This window comes from Otolemur garnettii, unplaced genomic scaffold (assembly GCF_000181295.1).
Source record: "Otolemur garnettii isolate 467f Iridium unplaced genomic scaffold, OtoGar3 scaffold00164, whole genome shotgun sequence".
Taxonomy (NCBI): domain Eukaryota; kingdom Metazoa; phylum Chordata; class Mammalia; order Primates; family Galagidae; genus Otolemur; species Otolemur garnettii.
In genome coordinates, this window is record NW_003852559.1 from 2,288,007 (window position 1) to 2,305,429 (window position 17,423).

The 17,423-nt window shown below is 39.5% G+C and overlaps 1 protein-coding gene across 1 annotated transcript in view; it reads left to right on the plus strand.

The window, feature by feature from the left end:
- The window catches only part of SEC24D (SEC24 homolog D, COPII coat complex component), a 115,715-nt gene that overhangs the window by 89,618 nt on the left and 8,674 nt on the right, over window positions 1-17,423 (plus strand). The window contains exons 14-21 of the mRNA XM_012811565.2: window positions 1,318-1,434; window positions 2,447-2,617; window positions 5,532-5,628; window positions 5,760-5,905; window positions 7,211-7,349; window positions 8,103-8,221; window positions 13,361-13,540; window positions 14,530-14,721. Coding sequence (XP_012667019.1) covers window positions 1,318-1,434; window positions 2,447-2,617; window positions 5,532-5,628; window positions 5,760-5,905; window positions 7,211-7,349; window positions 8,103-8,221; window positions 13,361-13,540; window positions 14,530-14,721 — 1,161 coding nt within the window. The remainder of the gene's footprint in view (window positions 1-1,317; window positions 1,435-2,446; window positions 2,618-5,531; window positions 5,629-5,759; window positions 5,906-7,210; window positions 7,350-8,102; window positions 8,222-13,360; window positions 13,541-14,529; window positions 14,722-17,423) is intronic.

Here is a 17,423-nt window from a genome sequence, read left to right on the forward strand (position 1 = left end):
TTCTCCCTCCAGGTCACAGCAGAGATGAGACAGATGATGACACACTATCTCCGTAGTGTGTCACCTGTGTCTCCCCCTCTCTGACCCACTCCACAGAGCATCTCAGAATGACACTTGTTCAGAGACACGTCAGGACAGGGCTGACCGTGCATTCTCTCAGTCTCTTTTAAAGGGAGCTATTGAAAGACCTAAGCACCTTACTATTAGTAGCACTCGCGGCACATCCTTACAGCTGACCAGGGGCACCTGTGTATTTGCAAAGACCAGCTGCAGGAAGAGAGCTGGAGAATTGGATTCTAGGCCAAGGGAACAGAATGTGCAAAGATGTGGAGGTGTGTAAAGCACGTGCTGTGTTCCAGGAAGGCAAGAACTTGTGGGGCTAAAACTTCCAGTGCAAGGGATGGCAGGGGTGAGAAATGCTGGAGAGTAGTCTGGAAAGATAGCTTCAGACTCAGCGTCACCAAAAGGTCTTGAAGCTGGTTGTGTGACCTGGAGGCAAATTGGATGAGCCTCAGTGTTCCCTCTTCTAAAAATGTAGACAAAAGTACTATTGCATGATGTTGTGAATGTTGGATAAGAAACTGTGACGGGCCTGGTCCGGAGCTGCACGCAGCACATGTTGGTAGCATCTCCTCCCAGTTTCCTGCCCTTCCTACTCCCACTTAGATGAAGGACTGTGGGTTTCTCCTGTACCCGAAAGCCTTCAGCATTCTGGAGGGGAACAGCCACAGACCTGACCAGAGCTGTCGCCTTCATTTCAGGGGCAGCATTCTGGAGCACCGTGCAGTGTGGTTTGGAGAGAGGCAGGAGTCACATAGAATCATATTTCAGGACACTTTTCTCAGTAGATTACTTCTTAGTTCTTTCCATAGACTTTAAATCTTAATACTCAGGGCTGAACTGACTTTCACGGGGCCTGCATCTTTTTTTTTGTTGCTTTCCAGAGAGTACAGATACACAGTCTTGATCGCATACTTTTCCTTTGGTCGTGTGAACGTTGGTTCCTGGTGTCTCCTGTTACCACAGAACCACTGTAGTCTCGTACATTGTTCCTCAGAATACCACTATAGTTTTAATCCTTGTTTACTAAAGATTTGGAGTAAGAATTTTGGTTGTATTATAATCCTGGAAATTCTGTCATCTACTTTTGCATTATGGCAGCTACCTGATCCTCAAAGACTGTACTAGCCCAAGTAAGAACGTATTTTCACTGTAACATGTATTTTTTAATAGTTTTAATTTATTTTCTGTTTACCCTAAAGTAAAACCTTTCTACCCAAGGCATTTTATGTGATTTCTTTTTTTTTTCTTTTGTAGGCAGCAGACTGTCCTGGGAAGCTGTTCATCTTCCATTCTTCCTTGCCGACTGCGGAAGCACCAGGCAAGCTCAAAAACAGAGATGACAAAAAACTAGTCAATACAGACAAAGAGAAGGTACTTTGTGAACAATGAATCTTTCAAGTGTCCATGTGTCAGTAAGAGGCGGGTAAAGGCAGAGGCAGTGTATCCTATGGAAGAAAAAGGGGGATAAGCTAAATCGAATGTCTAAGACCAGGACATTGTACATGATAGAAATATTTTTATTTAGGCAGGCAATTTAAGAAAGTTTATAGTCCTAGAAAAATTGATGTCTGATGTATAAAATTTAAAATAAGGACCTAACCTTGTTCATGGGTGATCTTTTTAAGAGAGTGAATGAAAAGACTGTTAAAGAAATGGTAGGAGGGAAAAATTACAAAAAGAATATAAAGGATGGAGGGAGGAAGTAGAGGCGCCATATGGCAAGAGCCCCTTGAGGCAGAGGCCTGAGTCATGACGTAGAGGGGCCAGGTGCTCAAACATGCCTTGGTTTAGCACGTGTGACAGTGGGGTGGGGGAGAGACAGTGGGAAGGAAAAGACCACAGCGTGGGCATCCAACTCCTGGCCACACGACAGCACACACTGGCCTCCTCTAGATCTGTGCAGTGAGGACAGCAATATTAGCTTCATTCAGATTATTGGAGGGACAATAAAACTGAATACGGCATGAGCCCAGCACAGACCTGGTGCTCAAGAAGTGCTTATGATTTATTTCATCATCCCACTTCACTTAACTAGAAAAAAACAGTTTTTTTAAAATTCAGAGTTCAATAGAAACGGTGGTTAGAGCACTGGCCACATGCACCAGGGCTGGCGAGTTCAAACCTGACCAGGCCAGCTAAAGAACAATTACAACTACAACAAAAAAAATAGCTGGGCATTGCGGCAGGCACCTGTAGTCTGAAACTTGGGAGGCTGAGGTAAGAGAATCACTTGAGCCCAGGAGTTTGAAGTTGCTGTGAGCTGTAAGGCCTTAGCACTCTACTGAGGGCAACATAGTGAGACTCTGTCTCCAAAAAAAAAAAATTTAAACCAAAAACATCATAATTTGTCTTTTTTCCCTTTTTGTATCTTTTTTTTTTTCAGGTACTTTTCCAACCCCAAACTAACGTCTATGACTCATTGGCCAAGGACTGTGTGGCTCATGGCTGCTCCGTGACGCTCTTCCTCTTCCCCAGTCAGTATGTGGATGTGGCCTCTCTGGGCCTTGTCCCTCAGCTCACTGGAGGAACCCTTTACAAATACAACAACTTCCAGGTAAATGCAAGCTCCTTGTTCACTGTAGTTTTCTACTCCCATTTCTGTTTCAGTGCTTTGCTCACAGATTAAAAAGCTGCATAATCTTGTGGGCAGCTTACAAATTGAAATTCAAGAGCAGATGGAAAAGAATGTATACACTTGGCCCTCTGTATCTGGGGGTTCTGCATCTCTGGATTCTAGCAACATCAAACATATTCAGAAAAAAATTGCATTCTATGTTGAACATATGCAGGCTTTTTCCTCTTGTCATTACATATTATAAGTAGTCCGGAGCAGATTTAATGTATATGGAGGGTGTGGGTAGATTTTATGCAAATATGCCATTTTGTAGTGGAGTTTGAACATCTGGTAGATTTTGGTATTTGTGGGAGGTCCTGGAACAAATCTTTCAGGGATACCCAAGGAATGACTGTATATATGGTTAAGCAATTTATACTTTCTGAGTGTTTGGCAATAGAATGAGCTCCTTCATGCTTAGAGCTAAATGTCAGTGTGAACCTTTATAGTAGGGAAAAATATATTTTATGTAAAACATACTTAATGTTTTAAAAATGACTACATATTTGGTTTAAACTGTTGGGATGCCGGGAGTGAATTCATCACACTTCTCTCTTGTGAGCCTGTGTTGAGAGACAGTGAAGAGATAATCAAAATGTCAACACAATATTATGTAAGGCAAGTGGGCTAGCTAATGCCTCAACCCTGAACATGACAAACTTGTACACCTAGGCATAGGGGGCCAGTTATAGGCAGTCCTCAGATTGTGAGTGAGATAGGTTCTGTCGGTTTATTCTTAAGTTAAATTTGTATGTAAGTTGGAACAGATATATTTACCTGTACATGTCATAAAGCTTCCACTTCTAAGTGCAAATTGAACCTCAGTCAGATGTTTGTAACTCAGGGACTTACTGGAATAGCCCCCATTTTTAAGTGTGAGTGAGTTGCATGTAAGTTGGATGTTTGTAACTCCAGGCCTGCCTGTGCAAGCTTCTCCCCTGGACACCTGGACCTTGAAAACTTTATTCAGGGGCAGAAAATGTGTGCCTCTTGCAGGAAGGTTGCCTCCCACAAAGGAGGGCTCAGACAATGAGGAGCTACACTGACCCAGTTACTAGTCACTCGTCTCCCCTGAGGAGAGTCAGGGCTGTGTACAGAGTGGCCCCCCAACCTAAATGACACATCTTAATCATCTATTTTTATTCATCACCAGTAAAGTTATTATTTATCGAGCCTGGGTCCATGTTTATACAAACTAATTAAGGGACTTGATAAGACCAAAGATGACTAATGAAATAAAATTTAAAAAGCTTTAGGAGCCTTTTCCAAGACTTCTGATAAAAGTATGTCTTTTCAGGCACACTCCTGAAAATAAGCTCTTAGTGATCATACAGAATTCGACCCCTTTCTCAGTCTGCCCAGACTGCAGGGATTGAGGCTCAGTGAAGTCTATTGTGTCGACCAGTTGCAGTTCCTTCCCCGATTAGGAAGATAAATTTCATCAGAAACTTCGTTTTTCACTTTCCTAAAAAAGGACTTTATCATCTTTCATTCCATTCCATTCCATTAACATGGAATATTAGTAAGGTCTTGGGCACAGTTTAATAGTACTTGCATCCTTGCTAGGGTCCTTAGCTATGCAGCAGTGTGGTCATCCACACTGGAGTCACTTAGCTGCAAAGAGCAGGCTCCCCAGTGACGTGCAGACAGTGGGTATACCACAATGTAACCATCTAGGTTTATTCCTCTTTTCCTGTTTCCTTAAGTTTTTGAGTTATGTGTTAACCCCATGTAGTTTCTGATATAATAAAGGATATTTACTTGTACTCAACATATCAATGATTATTACTGATTCCTTCAATGTTCCTAGAAAGGGCTGTTACAATCCAGCAGAGGAAGAACCCTCTGAGATGTAAACACATAGTAAAATATGACTGAAGAGTGTTAATTTTGCCTATGCTACCGCTCAGATGTTTATTTCTATTTACTCCACATTACTATAAAACTGAATCATCCTGTAGCATTTCTTTCCCATCTTTAGTAAAAATTTTAATAGTGTTTTCCATTTGGCAGTGTTCTGATGGTCATGAACTTTGCAGGCATCAAGTTGTGTGTAAACAGCTAAAGGGATTATTATGTGAAGACTGCATCTGTGATTCCCACTTCCCTGCTTCCTTGCCTCTGTGTGGGGGTTTGGGGGGGACAGGAAGGGATGCACGTGTTGCTGGCCTGCGAACTGTCAAACGGTAGTGGTGAGAATTTCTCAGAGCTTCACTGACCAGCTCAATGAGAAGCCTTGGAAGCTGGTGCCCCACCAGTTTGTTTACGCTCTTTGGGGAAGCTCTCAGCTCAGTATTATGAACATGTGCTTGTTGTATACATATGGCTCGGTTGTGGAATGTGAACAGCTTTCAGAAATATGGTGATAGTTGAGTCGTTTACAAGGCTAGGAGAAGGGGTTTCTACCGTGAGCACGAGCTCTCCTGCGACTTAGCTTCACCAAGTTCTCAATGTGGTCAGATAAGGAGAAGACCCCAACTGCTGGGTCTTTCCCAGACTCTCTAAATGGGTCTTATACGTTGGGTCTTAGTCTTTCCTCCAACTCTAAACTTCTGAATGGATCATTTATGCTGGCTTAATTCTCCCATTTGCAAAATAAAATTAACAGCTGTTTTTCTCATCTAAGTGTTATAAAAATGAAAGAAAATAATAGATGTGAGTTTCATTTAAAAAGTTAAGAATTATGGTCCAAATATCCCATATTTTCTTGAACCAAACAAATGTAAGGTATGCACATAAGTATACTAAATCAGAATGTAAAAAATAGTTATTTGAAGTCAGGATTAAAATGAGAATTGTTATTTTAAGTGTTTTACTGCCACCTGGTGGGCATTGATCAAACTTTATTTTTTAGATGCACTTGGATAGCCAGCAGTTTTTGAATGACCTCAGAAATGATATTGAGAAGAAAATAGGCTTTGATGCTATTATGAGGGTTCGTACCAGCACAGGTAATTATCGCTTCTACAGTTTTTCAGGTCTCTTTTGTATAATTGTTTCTTCTTCAAATTAATAATAGGCCAACAAAGAAAATAACAGTCAAATAAGGAGAAGCCAAATTTCCTTTTCCCTTCATCTTTAGGGTTCAGAGCCACTGATTTCTTCGGTGGGATTTTTATGAACAATACCACTGACGTGGAAATGGCGGCCATTGACTGTGACAAGGCAGTGACCGTGGAGTTCAAGCATGATGACAAACTTGGTGAAGACAGTGGAGCCTTAATCCAGGTGATTTAAAGTTTATTCCCATCTTTTGTATTTTAGTTTGTTACTGATGGTGATCAATGAGGAAACTAAAATAGCATCAAATATGATGGTGTCTCCATTTAAAAAGAAAACAATGAACTCTCTTTCTCCAAAGGTAGATGTCATTAGAACAGAGAACTCACTTGTGAGATTTCTCCCTACGCTCATTCATATGTGTACACTACTTAGAGTAACAATTGTGTGTCAGCACACAGCAGCCCCGCAAAGACTCAGGGCTGCCACCAACTGGCTTGCAACGGGATTCAGTTCTCTCAGGCTTCAACTCCACTTCATTCCAACCATGTGTGTATAGACTAGAAGGGCTGCCATAACAGAATAACACAGACTGAGCAGCTTACACAGCAGAAACTTACTTTCCCATAGTTTTGAAGGTTAGAAGTCTGCAATCAAGGCTTCCAAGGGACTTAAGGGAACCATCTGTTCCAGGCCTTTCTCCTTGGCTTATTAATGGTTTTCTTTCTCCTGTGAGTTCACATCCTCTTCCCTGCATTAGCTATCTGTGTCCAAAGTTCCTCTTCTTGTAAAGATGATGTTCATCTCTGTTCTGTCTCTAAATACAGTAACATTCTGAGGTGCCAGGAGTTAGGACTTCAATGTAAAAGAATGGAGGTTCCATAATTCAGCCTTTAATACCACATTAAGCACATTGTCATCTTGTAAGCAAGTTGGATAAGACTTGGCTTTGTAGTAAATAAAATTAACTAGAAGCCATGGAAACTTTGAATTAAAATAAGGAAAAAATATATATAGTGGTCATAGTTTCAGTAGACATTAGTATAACCCTTTAAGGATGGAGAGAGGTTGACATTAGGCTGAAGAAGAACTTTAACTGATGTTTGTTTTAGGTGTAGACATATGAGAAGTGGTTTATCTCTGCATTTTGAAATGTATATATCATTAGCATAAGACTTAAGTCTGTCATCAAACTAATTGTTTTTGAGGGAAGTGAGCTCTGAGTAGGGGCTATGAGCACATGAAGGTATTGTTTTTGGACCTAGAGGCCTGGTAATAAAACCTGAGATGTGTGACATGCAGACTAGTTGTGGAAATGTGAACAGGCACGTCCCTGTGAGTCGCCCAATAGTTTAAACCTGTGAGATGCTGCGTGGACATCATGTTGTTCAGTCTTTGACAATAATAGAAAAAAATCTGCAGAAAAATTTGGAGGTCTTTTATCCATACTTGATGTTTTGTAAATGTTAATCAAATCAAGCTAGCTGGATATATTAACCAGAAAAACACACGACCTCAATGTTCCTTCTGCAGTGCGCTGTGCTCTACACGACCATCAGTGGTCAAAGAAGACTTCGGATTCACAATCTTGGCTTGAACTGCAGCTCCCAGTTGGCTGATCTTTATAAGAGCTGTGAGACAGATGCCCTTGTCAACTTCTTTGCCAAGTCAGGTAACATTTTGGCTAATCCCGAGGGTCAGTAAACCTTCCTTAGTAATTCAGTCAGGACTTGTTGGTTAATTGAGTCAGTAGCTGAAAAGTACTGTGGTGGTGGAGCCTTTGGTGGGGAAATTCAGAACTAACAAAAGCAAAGGGTAAAGGAGAGTAGTCAGCATCTCTAATGAGCTAAGTCTTTTGTTAGGGCTGTGCTATGCAGATTTATTTAATGTTTTCTTTCAGAGGCCAGGGTTTGAAATTTGTGAATGTGTTGAGTTGAAATTTGTGAATATGTTGCATAGACCCTTATTATGATATGTGAGTGAGCCCTCTGGGACAATCAGGGGAATGGAAGGAGACTGTCCCTAATATTCCACCGAACTAGCTCATCGGTACCACATTAACTGTGAGACAAGTTGGGGCCCCAAGGCAGAACTTTCTTTGGCTTCCCCTCTGAGATTTCTACTCTAAGGTTTGGAAAAAGTATCAGTCCAGCCTATAAAAATTCAGGACATCGGAAGGAGACAAACTGGCCTTTCTTATAATCTGGCTGATAGAACCTTTTGATGTAGGTGGGTCATTGTTCTCTATAAGTTAGATCAAGTTATTCAAGAGGAGAACACTAGCAAATGCCTTCGACATTTTTAAATGCTATTCTTTGCTGGTTGTCTGAAGATAAAAGCAATTTGTTCTTCATTACTATTATTCGAAGAGATCAGTTTCTGAGCTAAAACTCTGATGTCTTTTTCCCTTTTTGTGTGCACATAGCTTTTAAAGCAGTTTTACATCAGCCTTTGAAGGTTATCCGGGAAATTCTTGTAAATCAGACTGCCCATATGTTGGCATGTTATCGAAAGAACTGTGCGAGTCCATCTGCTGCAAGCCAGGTGAGGCACGTGTTGTACCTAGACGTTAAAAGTGTTACACACGACTGTTTGTTCCTTTAGCACAAAGCTCTTCAAGACTTAGGATGTTGTAGGCACTTAGATGCTGTGTAGTAAATCAAATAGCCAAGCAGATTAAGAATGCAGTTTTGGGGGGCTGTGAATTTTTTTTTTTGTAGTCAATGCTAAAAAACTTGGTTTGGGGGGAAGAAAAAGAGGGAAAGGAAGAAACCAAGGTAATGGGTATATTTGGATGATGGCCACACCTATAGCTGGTACTCAAGGATTACAAAAAGAATCCATGTAACCTAAAACATTTGAAATTTTAATATTTTGAAATTAAAAAAAAAAAAAGTCACTTTACAAGGTGCCTGAACCAAAAAATGAGTGTGTATATTTGGTTGACAGCCACTACATGATGTATAAACAAAAGAATGTTATATGTTAGAATTGTCATAATATAAACAGGATTCTCTTTTGTATATAGAGATGAGTATTTTGTTGTGAAATGTGTGTGCTGAGACATGTCAGGCATATTAACAAAGTTGACATGAGCTGCTGCAATTGTAGCATTATATTTTATAAATGTAAATATAATTTATACATATGAATATCGGAATCTTTCATACTTCAACACTATTAAGAGGTACGAAGTGTTTTGAAAGAATTATCTCTGGCCATCATCTAATAATTTGAAATTTTAGACGATCCCTGAAACAAACCTTATTTAGACTCTCCCATAAAAGAAAAAAGGGAAATCTCAAATCTATTGTTCACGTTCTTTTCCATGTCAGTAAAAGGTAGATCCCGTTTCTCATACTTGACGTATTGTGTATCTGAGATGGAATTTCAGTTAACAGGGAGGACAGTGAACAAACGACAAGTGGGAAACTTTCCGATTCATTCTTTGTCAAAGTGGGTGCTGAGAGGACCCCTGAAACCCCACCTAGCGTTGGCCTTCAGCAGAAAAGATAATGTAGATAACTTAGGGGGTCCAAATTCATAATCTGGCTGAAGAAGAAAAATAAAATAAATACATTTATTATGTTGGATTTTTCATAAAAGTTTCTTTCCTTGCTGTCCCAGGTGAATAAATTAGTTGTCCATCCATTCTTTCATCTCCTGTGTTGATAATCATATAAATGACACAGAAAAGAAAAGCCAGTTTGTCACTTGCTGATGTCTGGAGTGTCCTGTCCTCTTTATTATTAATCTGTGGAAGATCTGCCACTTTAATAACTCAGATATCAGTACTGTTTCATAGTGTGCTTGTTTAAGTTATACACAACTCACAGGGGACGTGGAATCTGGCCTGGGCAAAGTCCAGTCATGAGCACTTTACACCCAGTTTCACTGTTTATCTTAGAGCTCTGGAAATGTTATTCTGTCTCTGGAGTATCTCACGTTGCAGAAGGGTTAGGGAAGCAGCACAGATAGACTTAGTGTCCTCTCTGCAAGTTTATTTGCTCATGTTAAAACAACTGGATTCAAAGATCTTAATTTAAAAACAAATCTGTTACCTATTTGAGGAAAAAAATAAAACCTGTTATTTCTTTCTGGTTTATATTAAGAAGAATTATGTCTATTACAGCATCATTTGTTTAAATAATTATTTCTGGTATGAAAACCTTATGGTGTCAAATTTTCTCTAGATAAGTTAATAAAGATCGTTTCTGTTCTTATAATGAGATTTTTCTTTCTCCGTTATTAGCACATATCAGATGTATCCTCCACCCCATGAGGTGTTTGAAAAAAATGATTTTAAGTACCTTATGATTTTCCCTCATAGAGTCTGGAAAATGCAAATTCCAAAACTGTTGGTGACAATAATGTAATAAAATATGCCATTAACTGAGAAAAGAATGGCTGGACTTAAGGTTCTCATCAGCAAATGTAGCTATAAACCTGGTGCCCTCCTGTAGCTCACTTATGAGAAGTAACATGTGTAGAAAAATTGCTGAAGGAATTCTGCTGTTCTACCATGGAGTCCCAAGTTCCCTTTGTCCACACAAGACCATCAAGTAGCTGTGAGTTGGATCATATGATACTAAAGCAGATTTTTAGGTTTGCATAAATAACATACATTCTTTTTAATTAAATCTAGTAGCTCATTCTTCTGAGCTTAAATACAAAGGGTGCCAAAAAATGTATACGCCATTTTAGAAAGAAAAGACTGTATTAAAATTGTAGTATTCAATATGGCCTCTTAACAAAAGATAAATACAGATCATGTTGAGCAGCTCTTGTAATTGCAGAAGTCAAATGTGACTTGCATATGACGAATTTAGTGCAGCGTTTTCCTTCCTGAAAATGCATATACATTTATCCTTGGCACCCTTTGTATATTACATTATATGCATTATATTTATAGAAGGAGTACGTTGACTTCCGCAGGCAAGGCAAATGACCTTAATTGCAAAGTAATCGTTTTTTTTTTTTTTATTCATTACTATGTCTGTCATTTCTAAACCTAGAGAATAGAAGAATTTTCCACATGCATTTAACCAGATTTATGTGAATTCCCACTCCCTCCACGTCTACATGTTCTTGCCTCAAGAATAATTTACCTATTTATGGAAGGGACTGAGGAGGTGGGGGGACTTTACAGTGGTGATCCATTGCTGCATTTTCTTTCCCATTTCAAAAACATGGAAAAAGATCATGTTCGTGTTTTCTTTCACTCTTTAATTCCATTTCTTCTTCTTTATTAATCTTCCTTCTCATTTACTGCTTCTGCTTCGATTGTGCAACTTACCCATCCAGTGTCCTCTGATTAGACGATTCACTCCTAATAGTGTCATTGTGGGCCACCTTCACCTCTTTGTAGCAATTGGGACAACAGATTTCTGAAATCTTAATATGACCTGATTAATTAGAAGCAACTAGTGAAATTTCAAGAAAATACTTAAATGCCAGATGGACACACTTCTATACAGTTCTATCTAAGAGGCTTGGCGCCTGTGGCTCAAGTGGCTAAGGCGCCAGCCACATACACCTAAGGTGGCGGGTTTGAATCCAGCCCGGACCCGCCAAACAACAATGACGGCTGCAACCAAAAAATAGCCAGGCGTTGTGGCGGGCACCCGTGGTCCCAGCTACTTGGGAGGCTGAGGCAGGAGACTTGCTTGAGCCCAGGAGTTAGAGGTTGCTGTGAGCTGTGAAGCCAGGGCAGTCTACCCAGGGGGATAGCTTGAGGCTCTGTCTCAAAACAAACAAACAAACAAACAAACAAACAGTTCTATCTAAGAACATTCTTAATAATAATGTATAAAATGCCTAACTTATAATTAGCTCAGAAATAGCACCTGGCTCTGGCATGTGACCTTGATCTGGTTTCTGTATCTTCTGACAGTTTTTCCTTGGCTGAAAATGTGATCCAGCATCAAATATCAAATGAAAATACTTTATGCTAGAGAAAAAATTACCAGAAGAGAGTGTTCTAAGTATACAGGCAGTGAACTACCTTGGGTTCTTTGAGAGGAGATTAGAATCTGAGAAGGGAAACAAACTGCAAAAGAGAATCATTCACAAATATTTTGCCTGAACCAGCTGGAAAGTTCAGGCCCACACATTCCTCCCTTAATAGATCAGGAGAAGAGACCTCTACTATAAAGAGATTTAAACTGGAATAAATGCTAACAGCGCCCTGAGGGACATTCCTTTTTAGTAGGGATTCTGATAGGTGTGTACCCCTTTTCATTATTAAGATAGAGAGCTAAAAAGAAATCATGAATTTATAGACTGGATAGTTGGGGTACCTGTTTGTATATTATCGCTGTCTCCTGTGTACACTTTCTCTTTTAGATATGTCCTGTGCTTCCTTCCAGCCCAGGTCAGTGTATCAATGGAAGGAAGTGACATTCAGTCATCAAATTTGACTAGTAGCTATCCTTATGAAGTTGATTTGGGAGAAGGTTAGAAAACATAGGACATTATAATTTTTTAAATCCTGAATTTAATTTTCCTAGAGTTGCTGCATTGTGTTATCTCACTTGGAAGCATCTCATTCTGGTCCATGCTTTGAGGCAGTCAGAGTGAGGTCATGTGAGCCAAAGGAAGGATGGACGGGGCGATGCAGGTGGATTATAAAGGCAGAATTAAAATGATTCATTTATAAATTTTACCAATTGAGAAAGAAAGAAAAAAATGAGATTGGCTTTATCTGGAAGTTCCACACTGAATAGGAAACATGCAAGGAAGGACATGTTTGTGGAATTGTGGGAGTTCAGTTGTGCAACTTACCATCCAGCACTGACGTATCTAAATGCATGAAGTGTTTCCTTGTCTCTATGGCATTAAAATCTCCTTATTCTGTTTTATCCATTTACATGTCTGTTATCCTTAATGTACTTCAAGCCTTTTATGACACTGTACCTTTTATGAGGCGGTACCTTTTTCCTCCTTAGGAATATCCTTGACACTTTCCACAGAACTTGTGACACAATGGCATTTAATAAGTGTTTGGTGAATGTATGAGTAACTGCGAATTTAGATGCATGAAGAGTATAAAGTAACAGCTGTCTTGTGGGCAGTTAGAAATGCTCTTCCTGGTGGTGGCGCCTGTGGCTCAGAGGATGAGGGCACCAGCCCCATATGCCAGAGGTGGCGGGTTCAAACCCAGCCCTGGCCAAAAACCTCAAAAAAAAAAAAATGCTCTTCCTGAACTGAAGAGCTAGAAATTAGAAATATAGATTAGGAAATTGCTTTTAGAAAATGTTCATTTAATAAACATGTGGTGATGCTTACAATGTATGAGACACTGTTGTGTTTTACAAATCATTTAATTCTCATAATAGCCCTGTTAAGATGAAGTAGATATACTGTTATTCCATTTTCAGGTCAGAAAACCAAGGAAAAGAGAGGGTAAGTAATTTGCCCAGGGCTGCACCCTAGGTAGGGGCAGAACTAGGATTGAGTCCCGGGCAGCGTGCTGTGCTGATAACCACTGTGCAGGCCTCTGAGCACTTCCTATGTGCCCGTTACTGTGCTCTCAGTGCTTTGATGGGTACCATTTAATCCTCACCATGGCAGGATCAAGGCAGCCGATGATTAATCAAGGCCGCTGATGTTTCTGTCTTACAGATAATGCTCAGGGGTTCTTGGTCAAGCACATGAAACAAATCTTTTTTTTTTTTTTTCCAGCTTATTCTACCAGATTCCATGAAAGTATTACCAGTATATATGAACTGTTTGTTAAAAAACTGTGTGCTGCTCAGCAGACCTGAGATCTCAACAGATGAGCGGGCGTACCAGCGGCAGCTGGTCATGACCATGGGTGTGGCCGACTCTCAGCTTTTCTTCTACCCACAGTTCCTGCCAATAGTAAGTTTGCAGCAGTGGTACGTTTCCCAGAGGAGTCTGGAAGGGAATCGCTTTTTGTGTTGTTCCATACGCTATATGAAATACTTAGTTCTTAAGAAGGAAATTCAAAGTTACAAATGATTTCAAAGTGCATAGTGTGGGATTTGGAGAGAGGCTGTTGAAGCAAGTTGCCAGAGAGCAGCAGCATGAGCTCTGTGTGGTGGGGAGGGACGTGAAGAGCCCTGACTCTCCTGCAGTTTGTTTCCAGCACAGAAGTTAAGGTGATCCTGTTAAAACAGTTCCAGCTCAGGTCACTCCTCTGATCCAAATACTCTGGGTTCCTACTGCCCTGGCCCTGCACTCTCTGTCCCCCTTTTGCCTCTGTCTGCCCTCATCCTCTGTTACAGTCAGTGGATCAGCCACTCTGGCCCCGGCTGTCCTCAGACCCTACACACAGGTCTCGCTCCAGGACCTTTGCTTACAGTAGCTTTTCCTTCCACCTGGAATGATCTTCCCCACATACGCCCATGACTCTTTCTCCCACCTCCTCAGGTTACCTTCTCAGAAATTCCTGGGCTGTAGTCCCAGCTACTCAGGAGGCTGAGGCACAAGGATGGCTTGAGCCTAGGTATTTGAGGCTGCAGTGAACTATGCTCATGCCACTGTACCCTGGCCTGGGTTATACAGTGAGTCCCTGCCTCTAAAAAAAAGTCCCTGAACTACCCCAGTTAGAATTGTAACACCTACTTCCACCACCTCCTCCCAAGTTCTGCTTTGCTTCCTAGCTTTGAACATCATCTACAGTTCTATATACTTTACTTACTTTATGTGTTGTTGTCTCTTCCTCCTTCCAAAAAGAAACAATAGCTGTACAAGACAGAGATTATTGTCGAATGACTAGAACAATGCCTGGCGCATAGTAGGCACTCATGAAATACACAATGGAAGGCAGGGAGGGAGGAAAAGGAAGGAAAGAGAGGCGTTTCTCACTCTGGTCTCTGCCCCTCCAGCACACGTTAGATGTCAAGAGCACAATGTTACCTGCTGCTGTTCGTTGCTCTGAGTCCCGTCTTTCAGAAGAAGGAGTATTCTTGCTGGCGAATGGTCTGCACATGTTCTTATGGTTGGGAGTGAGCAGCCCACCAGAACTGATCCAAGGGATATTTAATGTGCCGTCATTTGCACATGTCAGCACAGATATGGTTAAGTATTTTTTTCATTTTTGGGGGGTACTATACAAAATATCAATTCTTAAATGTTTCTATGTATATGCAGTCATATATTACAGAGAAGAGAAAACAATAAGGCATATAGTTCTATACACGAATAAAGAATTTAAAGTTTTGATCAATAATAATTACCTGGATTAAAGTTATTTGTTTAGAATTTTATCAAATAACCAAAATGTATGATTTTAATAGAAAATGCTAACACTTGTGAATTATTTACTATGTGCCAGTTGCTGTGATTTAAATACTTTTAGTATACCATTTCATCGAATGCTTATAACAAGTCAGTGAGATGGATATTATATCAACATTTTAGGGATGAATCAAGGGAGGCCGGGAGGCAAATTCTTTCAGGTAGTAAGTGCAGAGGTGGGAAGTGAATTCAGTTTTTATGCCCTGGGCTCATTCCCGGTGCTGAACTGCATACTCAAAGGAACACAGAAATCCTTCATAGGTGTTTAACTACAGACTAAATTCGATTATTTACAAAATAATAACCCAGAAGAACAAATTATACACTCTTCAGCTGTGATCATAACAAATAGGTTTGAGGTGGAAATGAATACAAATGATTATTTTTTAAAGAGTCACTGGAAAACCCAGCAATTATAATTTGTTGGAGAGTCAACATTTACTGCAGACTTTATTTGGAGACCGCTGTGGCATGAGCACCATTTCTGTGATGGCTGTTGTCTTACTGTGCTTGATGGTGGATCCCATATGAATTCATAGTAGAGGGCAGCAGATCGCTTATTCCCTTACATTATGGCGAGATGTCTTCTATCAAGTTATTGTACCCGATTTCTGGTATAAAGTACAATTTAGAGATGTGTAGCATCTTGCAAAAAGGGGCATGTTTAAAATTCAAAGGTCAGTTTAGAGAGCTGCATATCCATTGTGAATGTCCATAAACATATTTTTTAAGAACTGAGGGTTTCCATATTCTGTAGGAGACCAATTTCAAGATTAAGATGAAGACTTAGTAAGATATCTCCATGTGATTGAAATTAAGAAATGACTAAAAATGCAATTAAAAAACAATGAAACTAAAATTCATTAGGCAAAGAACTATGAATGTGAAGAATGTTTATATAAAATTTCAGGATGTTCCTTTGTGTTGCTGTGTATTGGCCTAGTAAATGCTGAATGCATTATTTGCTGAATTGAACATACATATGAAATAGCCAACACGAATAGCTGCTACACAAAGTAGATTGGTAGCTTTGTCCTTATTTTTAGCATAATTCTTCTCGACCTTCTTCAACAAATGAAAATGAAAGGCCATAGCCACTAGGGAGGCTAAGGCAAGAGAATTGCTTGAGCCCAAGAGTTTGAGGTTGCTGTGAGCTGTGACACCATGGCACTCTACCGAGGGTGACAAAGTAAGACTCTGTCTCAATTAAAAAAAAAGAATGAAAGAAAGAAAATGAAAGGCCAAACAAGGGCTACTTTCTGTTTAAAGGCAGCTAGCACTTTAAGACTTATATATTATATGTGAAGTGTATTTAGTTTATGTTATTTTTTGAATAAAAAGATCTACTATAATATCAAAGAAAACATATGGGGGAAGGAGTGTGAATATAAATAATGAGTTTTTTGGCTTTTCTTACAACCCCTGTGAAAAATATCGCCCATAATCTTCTCCTGAGATTTGCGGCTTTATGGTTAAATATTCTAACTCAAAATTTCTGTGGCTAACTCACAGATGATATGTTGGCTTTCAGCATATTCTTTCTGAAAAGCAAGCTTCAGCTTTTTACTGTGTCTTAATAGAATAAATCTAAGTCCAAATCTTTCATATTTCCTGAAGACCATGTGCAGCTGGATTGCTTTGTAACCACTAACCAGATTTCAGGGAAATTGAAGATGCTACATTCCTCTTGAGAAATCAACATTTGGTAGTTTGTTATGTTCTAACAGTGGTACTTGGATGGTATAATATTTTCCAAACTGGTAATGCTTCTGAGTTCTGCAGCTGATCCACTGAAGTGATAAAGTACATTCTTTTTTCTTCAACATATTCTTGAAATATATATCTTGAAAAAGGATTAAACTTTCATGGGGAAAGATCCAACAGAATCCTTTGCAAAAAGCATATATTTGGCATCCATGGGAATGGATGGTTCCATCTTTGGCATCCAGGAACTCTTGCAGATTCCAAAATCCATAGATGCTTAAGTCACTTTTATAAAATGGTATAGTAGTTGCACATAATCTGTGCACATCATCCAAAAGTACAGTTAGTACTTTAAATCATCTCTCAGTTACTTATAATGCCTAATACAGGGTAAATACTATGTAGATAGTTGTTTAAAGAGTAATGACAAGGAAAAAAGTATACCTATTCAGTATAGACATTATTTTAAATTTTCAGTTCATGGTCATTTGAAACCACAGATGCAAAACCCAAGGATGGGGGACCATTTGTCCATGTTATGTCATTTCAGTGATATACACGTATCAAATTTCAGAGGAGGATTTTTATTTTCACAAGGCAGAGAATATCATATTTTGCCATGTATAATGTGAACTTTTTACCTAAACTTTTTTGGGGGAAAGGTAAGTATGTACATTAAATATACATGAGTAGTACTAATTCCATATCTCCATAAATGTTTTTACTTTCATTTATGCTTATGCATTAAAAGTGTGACTCTAGAAAGCAATAACAATAT